Consider the following 10,448-nt stretch of genomic DNA (forward strand, 5'->3'; position numbering starts at 1 on the left):
CAACAATATAGTACTATAGTCACACACACAAAGTACTGTCCCGCTCACACAAGGTTTGGTGTTTTGCAGACCTTGCTCGGCTAGCTGATGTATGTCTCAAAGACCCGGTCAGCGTCCAGGTCTCAGACCCCAACGCCTCTGAGGTAACCCCCTCCACCGGCAGCTCAACCCAACCCGGCAGCCAATCGGAGAGCTTCTCTGTGCCAGAGGCCTTGAAGCAGCATATGGTGCTGGTTCCCAGTAAGCTACGACTGGTTTGTTTGGCCTCCTTCATCATGGACAAGTGTAAGGTGAGGGAGCCTCTCTTTGTTTCGTACAGATGTGTAGTTTCATAGAACATAGCTACAACTATTTATAACAAAAAGAAAGAAATATACACGCATTGGAAATGTCATCGTTCATCTGTGTTTGTAGATCTGTCCATTTTGTGAAGGGTAAAAAGGTGATGGTATTCAGGTCGATGTACGTAGCAGTCACCAAGTGAACCTGTCGTTGATCCAAGTGTGTGTCTGTGTAGTTCTCCGAGGGGAACAAGATGATCGTCTTCATGGCGAGCTGTGAAGCCGTGGAGTTCCTCCTCAGCCTCTTCAAATCCGTCCTCTGTGGGTCCTCAGCCAAACACCAGCCTCTGAAATTCCTGCGACTCCATGGAAATATGAAACAAGAGGTAAGTGACTGCATCCCGTTGTGAGGAAACCTAATCCGAAGGGTTGTCTGCTTTACCTTTTATAAAGAATTTATAAAAAATATGCTGAGAAATCTGGGAATTGGCCATAGCCTGTCTTACCGAGGTTCACTGCATTAGCATATGTTTGCTGTTCGTGGATTCCATTAACTGGCAGGGATACAGTGGCCTAGCTCGGGTTCATGTGAGGGGGAATCAAGCTAGGCTACTGAAACTCGACAAGTCAATAGCGGCTAAGGGAAAACTAATTCAGACCCAGCAAACTCTCCTTCTGGACTCGTCTGAATCTTTGTAACGCAGGCAATTTACAGATTTCTCAGCCTACCCCTTTTTAATGTTTGGTTCATTTGATTACTTATTTATTACAAAACGTATTGATGATCTAGAATCTGAGGTCTATCGGTTGGTGCATATTGGGGGAGCATCTCTCTGTTGGACTTACTCGTTTTGTTATGTGCTACAGGAGCGGACAGAGGTGTATGAGGAGTTTTCTGTCTCAAAGTCCGGAGTCCTTCTCTGTACGGTCAGTCAGGACTCATTTTATCATCCTCGTTATTATTTTTACACTCACTAAGCATTGTCAAGTAATGCAAATAGTCTAATTGTGTGTGTGTGTGTGTGTGTGTGTGTGTGTGTGTGTGTGTGTGTGTGTGTGTGTGTGTGTGTGTGTGTGTGTGTGTGTGTGTGTGTGTGTAGGACGTTGCTGCTCGAGGGTTGGACCTCCCGCAGGTCACCTGGATTGTGCAGGTAAGGGCTGGTTCTTGAACCACCCGCAGTCTGAGAACACGGCATATCTAGTGACCTGTCCTACCTAGTGCTAGAGCTCAACCCTACAACCAAACATTCCCCCTTTACACCCAGTTCTTTCTACTGTGGTAACCCGGTCCTCGGTTGGACCGGGTTCCATGGACAAAACTCGCTTGGCCTTCGGGTTTTAGCCATGGCAGGCATTTATTAACAATGAACTTAAATCAGACAAACAATGAAGGAGACGCGGTCTCTAGGGCCTCCGTGGGCCTCTAGGCTCTCTCGCTGCCACGAGCCCTTCCTTCCTGCACCCGAGCCGTGCTGTGCTGTGCCTCCTTTTAAAATGGCTCCCGTGCTTTCGGCCAGGTGTCCCCCAATCACCCTGATTGGGGTGCCGAAAGGGCTGCTCTCCCTCGCCGGCTGGTGGGTGGGGGTGGTACACCCCGTCCTCCACGGTACCCCGGGCCCGTCCAGGCCGAGGTCTCCGTGGCGGGCTGCCACACTACATACAATGTTCATATATTGTGTTTAAATCAGAATATGGATGCGTTATTTGCCAAAAAGTCACCCATTTGAAGAAAAAAAACGACTTTAGCGACTTATTTTTCATTTTTGGATTTAACAAAGGTACCATCTCATGAGACGCTTGGGCGATGGCATTTGTTTACATTCAACGGAGTAAGGAGAAAACCTTTTGGTATGTTTTCAGTACAACCCGCCCATCTCGGCCGCAGAGTACGTCCATCGGGTCGGCCGTACGGCTCGGATCGGGGCCGAAGGAAACAGCCTCCTCTTCCTCACGCCAGCGGAAACCGCCTACATCGACGAGCTAGCCAATCACAACATCAGGTCAGCCACGTTATTTCTACCCTGTCCTGTGACCCATAGCAACTCAACTCAACCTAGTTACCTGGCCAGAGTTTTTTTACCTATGATATTTCACTGCCCATCCGTCCTCTCCTGCTGTATAATTGAGCGTTGGGATGGTTTCAGCCTGTCTGAGATGAAGCTGTACGACATCCTGTCCACGCTGATGCAGGACGATGCCTACAAAGGTCGGGGGAAGTACCACAGCAAGGTGGGCACGCACGCACGCACGCACGCACGCACGCACGCACGCACGCACGCACGCACGCACAGTCTTTTAAGTAAATCAGAACAGTAGTCCTTAAGGTGCAATAATAATTTTCCATTTCAAATTCCATATCAGTACATACTAAAAAGGAATGCTGGAATCCTGGAAAAATATACCAGGCAGGTTAAACAAACAAGTTTTTTTGAAGAAGTGTGTTACAAGTGGCGGGGCGTGCACCTTTCATACCGTGCCCGGTATGAAAGGTTTAAAAGACTGGGAATGTTTAAATGTTCTACGAAACTTAAAACTGGAAAATGTATTCGTTAGAGTTGGATTTCAACTCAATGCAGGATCGCTATTGGAGTTGATCGGACGTCCATAGGAACGAAATTAATTGTTGAGAGTGCTGCGGCAGAACGATTCAAGGAATGGGCGCAGTTAACCTCATATTGGCCCAAAGGCAATGCAATGCGCTACACAAAGGAGAAAGGCAAGAATATAGTGTGTGTGTGTGTGTGTGTGTGTGTATATATATATATATATATATATATATATATATATATATATATATATATATATATATATATATATATATATAACCCCTTTCCACACAAATTCTCGAAGGGGAGCAATACAAATAAACCAACAGTTTTTGCAGAAGGCAAATCCGTTAAACATAGACTGCTAAACAATATCCCCCGACCTCGGAGATGATCAGAACCGACGGTCAGGTGAAATTGATTGAGCCCCAGAATAACAACAGTCTTACTTTTACATGCCCTAGCCCTGCGTGCAGTTGTTAGATTCCACGTAACATGTTTGCATATTTAGTCTTCTTTTCCTCGATTCTCTCAGCATTCCCTTATTAATTAATGGTCTCGGTGCTCAAAGACAGGCGGGATTTCCGACGCTCCTTTTACAGTAAACCACTTTGAATGTTCAAATGGGCCCCAGAGTTCAGTGTCCGTCAGTCCCAACATTTAGAAACAGAATCGAAAAGTCCAAGCGTGAATTGGGTCAGTGGGGATTTTGGGAGAGACTGGAGAAGGGCCTTTATGTTTTGAGCCAAAGATATACAGCGAATGATGGTCGCATGATGGTCGCATGAAACTAAGAAATAATCACATTAATTAATTAAAGTACAATGATTATAGAAATGAAATTTATATTAATGACATGTCGGAACGTTTGAAAAAAGTACCGCCACTCCGACAATGGAAACAGAAATTGTTGGAGTGGTGGGATGTTTGAAAGCAATGGAAGTGCAGCCACTCCGACAAAGAGACATCCATGTCGGAGTGGCGGTATTTCGTTCACAGACACCAGAATGAACGCGTTCAGTTACGCTCATCAGGCAGTAATACAGTACGTTCAGTTCACGTTCGCCCCAAAATATGAACGAGTTCAATGAACACGTTCAGGCACAACACTGCACACACGGACACGGACATCTCATCACTCCTTACGTTATAGCACAATTTAATATCCTCTGTCTCCCATCTCTCGCTCTCTCTGTATCTCTGTGTCCATCTCTCTCTCTTTTGTATCTCTGTTTGTCCCCGTCTTGCTCTCCCTATATCTCTCTGTCTCCATTTCTCTCCCTATATCTCTCTGTCTCCGTCTCTGTCTCTCTGTCTCTCTGTCTCTGTCTCTCTGTCTCTCTCTTGTCTGTCTCCTCGGTGTCTCTCTCTCTGGGTCTCTCCTCAGTCGTCCTCTAGTGCCCTGCAGCAGGAGGTGAGGGAGAGGGCCACTGTTCTGCAGACTGAGTTTGAAAACGCTGTCCACGCCAACCAAGAGACTACGCAGGGTGCCAAGAAAGGTACACACTCACAAATACACACCGTCACATGCCATGCACATTAGGAATCACACACACACGCATGTACAACATTCCTATAAAGCGGGGTGTGTGATCAATAGTCTGTGGGGATGACGATGACGTCAACGGTTTCCCCCTCTTGTCGGTGCAGCCCTGCAGTCGTTCCTGCGCTCTTACACGGCGTACCCCACCGCCCTCAAGCACATCTTCCACATCCGATCGCTGCACCTGGGCCATGCCGCCAAGAGCTTCGGCCTGCGGGACGCCCCCCAGAGCCTCAGCTCCCACACGGGCTCCGGGGCCCGCCGCCGCGGCGGCGGCAGCAGCAGCAAGCACAACAGGGCTGCAGACAAGTAAGACCTGCCGCACACTGAAACGCAGAGAACCACGAGGGTTTCCAATGGGAGCAACCTGCAGGCAACAGCCGAGCAGACTGGAGAGACCTCTTATTGACACTGGCTCTCTAGTCTAGTAACACGGCACAGAATGTATCTCTGCTGGACCTAAGTAGCCACCAGCATCAGGGGCACTTCCATTCTGCTTCTCTCTCTGTCTTTATATATACATTATGAATGACAGTCAGACAAATGCAACCCATCTTTGTTGTGGCACTAGTGAGGGTTGGAGTTGGGGTTCTGAAGATGTCTGTGGTTGGTTGGTTGGGAGGAGATGACTGGTAACCAGAAGAATCGAAACATGGAACAGGAAAGGGTATTTTGCCGAGTTCAGTCACTGATGGGGCATTTGTTTCCAGAAATCAACAAACAGATCCTTATTCAGGGTTGGATATGTGTTGTTGTTTTGATGTAACACGTCTGAGCTGTGTGTTGTGTAGCATGAACATTAATCTTTCATGTCTACTGGTCCTTAAGTCAGAGCCTCATTGGCGGCTGGTCCCTAAAGTGTAAGTGTGTGTGTGTGTGTGTGTGTGTGTGTGTGTGTGTGTGTGTGTGTGTGTGTGTGTGTGTGTGTGTGTGTGTGTGTGTGTGTGTGTGTGTGTGTGTGTGTGTGTTTGGTCAACAGCTGGGCCTGTCTGGACTCGGTCAACTGACCGCACACACACCTATTCATACGCACACACTTGTAATTAAGTCTCCATCGACTCCTTGGCCTGTGTGTGTGAACACAGCTTTTTATCTGTACACATCTTTGACACCAAACAGTTTTAATGAAACCTTAGGGGGTTGTTGACTAGCTTCACGCTAAGCTCTGTCTTCTAGCAAGCAAGACCATTGGCAAGTCAGGGCTTTAGACTGCGACCAAAATGGATGCATTTGCGGCCATTCATTAAAAAAAGAAAAATGATGTACTGTATTTATATATAAAAACAAATTATTCTGGAGGACGGACCAAAAAGACTGTTTGTAAGTGCAGTATACAACCTAATTTCTGTCTGGCTAAAAAAGACAACCTATTAAATCCAAACATTTTACAATTTTTTTACTAGTAAGTGACTTTTCAAATGAATATACAGGCATGGTACGTGGCAAAGGACATGTCAATACTGCGGCAAAATTAAAAAGGAGCGCCAATACGTTTAAAAGCTAATGCCACCAGTAGAAAATGTTAGTCTTGAGCGCTGCAAATATATGTCTGTATGGGCATTGGGTTTCAATTTATAACTGTATTGATTATTGGCTGTTAGAAATTTCTGACGATTACTGCAGGTGACAGCTGTAAAGCTTGATTGTCATTCAGCCATGTCGGTTTTTATTTCGTCCTATATTGCATCCCCCATTTTGGACCATTGGACCATTGGATATTTTGGACCATTGGATTTTTTTTTTTTAATATGGCATATACAAGGCAGCTGATTTTCTGATCATTGTCAATGACCAATTGTTAAAGAGCCCCTATTTTAACATCAGGGGCCCTATTTTAACGGTCTGAAACGCAAGTGAGAAGCGCCCAACGCAAGTAGCTTTGTGGGCGGTTCTACGGCGATGTTGCTATTATACCGGTGGATAAATGACTCTTGCGGCTGACGCAAATCTTAAAAGGGTTGCCTTAAAGTAGCCTAATTACCCGTAGGTTTGGTTTGGGCGTAACGTGCAATTAACCAATGAGAGTGCCATCTCCCATCCCCTTTAAGAGCCATGAGCGCATTTGAACCTGACGGGTGGATTTTATGTCTATTATGATTATGACTGTGTTTGCAGTCTCCGATGAAACCGATGCATGACCACATGAATTTCAAACTTCAAATGGCTCAGTTGATGGCCAAATCATATGGCCTAATTCACACATGGAATAGCGTTTTCTTCTACAACTTCAGAAATACTGAGTCGTCATGTTAATTTCGGCAAAAAGTAAACTTAACACGTATATGTGTGGTCCTGTGGCCGCAACTGTGCGTCTATTTAGTGATGTGTGGCAATACATTAACAGTATATAACAGTATACATTCTTACCAGTATTGTATACATAATCGTTATCGACTTGTGTTCCTGATATGCATGTGTCCCCCCCATCAATATACATCGCCATGGACAGTATTATGCCTTACGTGTTTAGTTTGCGTGTGCTTAAACAGATGGAGGCACACGCGCGCGGCGCGCCCGCATTCATTCATTGTTTTTAACTCTCATTTGTGGTAAAACAATGTTTTCTCACGATCAAATACTCATCAATCCTAAATGTTATGGGCTTGTACACGATGTCTGTGTCAAAAATGTGTTTGACACAGATGCATTGATTTAAATACAACTTATTACCGCTGTATCAGCTGTTCTTTCCCAAATAATTTAACCAACGTTATCATTTACCCTGAAAAAAGTTTTTTGTTTTGGAAGGCTGGGATATAGCCTACTTTGCTCAAGTTTATTATTGTTATTATTATTATTTTAACGCATGGCAAAGCCTACTACAGTGTTCATTCATGCAGCCCCTATGGAAAAAAAAAAAAATCCACAATCCACATCATAATATTTCAATAGGCAAATCGTTAGCATGTTTGCGCTTTGGATAGCCTACTGGTGTGTACGCTTATGTTGCAGTTCCGACCTGCCGTGGTACGTCAAAATAGCAACTCCAACTGCGCTATCCACTAGTGCACTTAGACCAGGTATTTGTCGGTCAGTTGCGCAACTGCTTTATCGATCTGTAAGATAGCGCCATGTATCACACGCCTCTGCTTTTCACCGACGCGCCTCTCAGGGCGCAAGTTTAGTGGTGCAGGTTTGCTGCGGGGGAAAATCGGCTTTGCGCCTGTTGCAAAGATACATGTGTCAGTATAGAAAGTCAATTGCCCTGGATGCAAGATAGGGCCCCGGGTGTGAGTGTAACAAGCAGTCGAGCCTTCTACCAGCCTTCCCAGTGGGCTGTAGCTACTGGTAGGCTTATCTATCCGTCAAACTTCTAATTGGACACTCTCACATGTGATATCGACATGTCACAGGGCACATTTGTAAACGCCTTGTAACGGCTAATCACAGTCACACCTGGTGGTAGAACAGTTTTTTTTTTTTTTAAAGTACAAACCTAGATTCCAAAATGTGGGGACACAACACAATTAAAATCTAAACGAAAAGCATTGAATTATTTTTCAGCTTCAAAACAGCGAATGAAGTGAATTCTTCCCCTATACCGATGCTGGCCTTACTTGCCGAATTAGGTATGAGTGTCTGCATTGCTCCAATATTTTTTTTTCCCAACATTGAATACAATTCAGCCAGGTTTTAGTATCCATTTATTCATATTTTACCAAGCTAGGAATTGCTTTAACTAATGTTCAGCTTTAGAAGTAAAGACTTAAAAAAGCTCTGCCTGGTATATATCAGCTCTGTAGTTGGTATAGGCCGATGCAAAGACGTAAATTCTGGGTGCCGGTGCTGATAAAGTGGTACCGGTGCTACCCTTAACAGTTGTGATAAATGGCATCGTTTGGAGCTAACTGTTGCTGGCCCCCGGGCCGTTGCTCCTGACACTGTGTGTCCTGTTCCAGCCTGTTGCTGCTGCAGATCAATACAGTTATGAAGATACACCCCCCCCCCCCCCCCAGGGAGCCCTCCACATGGCCCCGGGCCTGCCTGGGTCTGTGCTTATTGATTAAGGAGTTGATGCTACATGATGGCCTGCTGTGAAGGGAACACACACGCACACGTATATACACGCATACACACGCATACACACGATGAAGGCTCTTGCTTGTAGAGGCGCAGCACCTTAACATTTTAGGAAACGATTATGAAAAATGTCCTACGCATCAGTACCGGCATTTTAAATATCCTAGGTATCAGTCATTTCCGCAATATTTAATAATAACAGACGAAAAAGGTAAAATAAATAAGTTCTAATGCAACTTATAAATGGTATTATATAGTGACCTCATGTTCTATTCGTCTGTTTTTACTTTTCTTGGTTTACTCTCGAAAAGTAGGTTTAGAGAAGCATACACACATCAACTGCCAGTGATGATGTCCACTGATAGTGATGTATGTTTTAGATCAATTCTGTCCCTCTCCTTCTCCTCTTGTCTCTTAATCTCTCTCTCTCTCTCTCTCTCTCTCTCTCTCTCTCTCTCTCTCTCTCTCTCTCTCTCTCTCATCTCTCTCCTCTCTCTCTCTCTCTCTCTCTCTCTCTCTCTCTCTCTCTCTCTCTCTCTCTCTCTCTCTCTCTCTCTCTCTCTCTCTTCCCCCCCCCCCCCCCCCCCCCCCCCCCCCCTCATGCAGAGCTGAGATGAAGTTGAAGTTGAAGAGGAGAGAAGCCTCTCTGCTGACCTCTGAGTTCTCCTCGGGGTTGGACGGGATCGACCTTCAGAACACGGAGAAGAAACCCAAAGACAGCGTTCCGTTCTTGTCAGGTCAGGGGAGAGGGGGAGGAGCGGGAGGAAGAGGTCGAGGGGGAAGGGGAGGGGGATGGAGAGGGGAAAGGGGGAACTTCAGGAAGGGGAGCCGGGAGGGTCAGTGAAAGATAGAGTAGTGGGAGTGACCAGCTGCTCCAGTGGACCTCGTGGACAGTCTTTAAACCGAAAGACACGTTATATTTCAGGAATTGTAAACTATGACATTTGTTGAAAAAAATAAACTTTTTACCCGATGTGATGGATACAAATGTAGCATGGATACTACTCCATTTGAACTGAATTGCCTCATTCTTGACTAGTTGATAACAGAAAATGACGACTACCAACATGGGCGCTGATCACGGGGGAAGGACGTGTCCAATATAAATTATTTTCTAAACTTCTGTAATTTAAAATGTATATTTCATAGAAGTCTACTCCACTTTTGAAATGATTGTCATAAAAGCACGACACCTCTTAGAGGTTTTGTTTATGTACCCCTAAGTATCCTGCTCAGTGGTCTGAACCGTTGCATATATGATTGCCACGTTATGCGTCTTCTAAGCCTATTTTCAGAGAATGAATTGGGCTGCATTTGTGGATGTGTGGCTCCGTCAAATGCGTATAGTGAAGGCCTTAAAGTGATTCATTAATATTTTAAGCTATTACTAATGGCCGTGTCTCTGTTATAGCAGATCATTTGGTATACGTTGGTGATTTTATTGATGTCCCCTCCAGAAAATACTCCTCTCCCCCCCACCTAATGTGTAATGAGAGTTGTACCCTTGACAAAAAAAAAAATACATGGTTTGTGATTATCTACTTCTTGTTTTGTGTTAGTTGTATTAACTGTTATATTATGGATATGATATTTCATTAACGGGATGATCTGATTGATTATTGACACACCCAAAGAGAGGGAATGTTTTTGTATCCCATGCTCTTTTTCCTTTCACGGTCGGTATCCCATGAGATATAGCAGGCTATGATCCGTGGTGTGGTCATGTGGTCCATTCCGTCTTAGTGGTTTGTCCAGTCAGTTCAGTGACCGTCCCTCCCCCACCAGCACTTAAAGCGATGGTGTGGATTAATTACCCCTTTTAACAGCATCAATATTATATTAACTAATATTTAATAATTAATCAGATAATTGCTCGCCAAATCTATATTTGACAAATAAAACGCCCCAGCCTTCGGGAGATTTATCTTGACTCATGCACGTTAACAGTCACATTTTGTTACAAATTGTAAATCCTAAATCTTATTAATTTGTCCGAAACGACTGGGTTCACGCATTCCATTACGGCTTTAGGTCTATTTCTATTTGAATAGGATTTTC

General features: G+C 44.8%; 1 protein-coding gene across 3 annotated transcripts in view; it reads left to right on the forward strand.

Annotated features, from left to right (window-relative positions):
* Nucleotides 1-9,927, forward strand: part of ddx31 (DEAD (Asp-Glu-Ala-Asp) box polypeptide 31) — a 15,894-nt gene extending 5,967 nt beyond the window's left edge. For all 3 annotated transcript variants that reach the window (XM_060053080.1, XM_060053082.1, XM_060053081.1), the window contains exons 13-21: nucleotides 70-290; nucleotides 518-667; nucleotides 1,149-1,208; nucleotides 1,382-1,432; nucleotides 2,142-2,281; nucleotides 2,426-2,510; nucleotides 4,215-4,326; nucleotides 4,478-4,679; nucleotides 8,997-9,927. In XM_060053080.1, the coding sequence (XP_059909063.1) occupies nucleotides 70-290; nucleotides 518-667; nucleotides 1,149-1,208; nucleotides 1,382-1,432; nucleotides 2,142-2,281; nucleotides 2,426-2,510; nucleotides 4,215-4,326; nucleotides 4,478-4,679; nucleotides 8,997-9,234 (1,259 nt within the window). In that variant the 3' untranslated portion in view covers nucleotides 9,235-9,927. The remainder of the gene's footprint in view (nucleotides 1-69; nucleotides 291-517; nucleotides 668-1,148; nucleotides 1,209-1,381; nucleotides 1,433-2,141; nucleotides 2,282-2,425; nucleotides 2,511-4,214; nucleotides 4,327-4,477; nucleotides 4,680-8,996) is intronic.
* Nucleotides 9,928-10,448: the final 521 nt, after the last annotated feature.

The sequence above is a fragment of the Gadus macrocephalus genome, chromosome 6, assembly GCF_031168955.1.
Source record: "Gadus macrocephalus chromosome 6, ASM3116895v1".
In the NCBI taxonomy this organism is placed as follows: domain Eukaryota; kingdom Metazoa; phylum Chordata; class Actinopteri; order Gadiformes; family Gadidae; genus Gadus; species Gadus macrocephalus.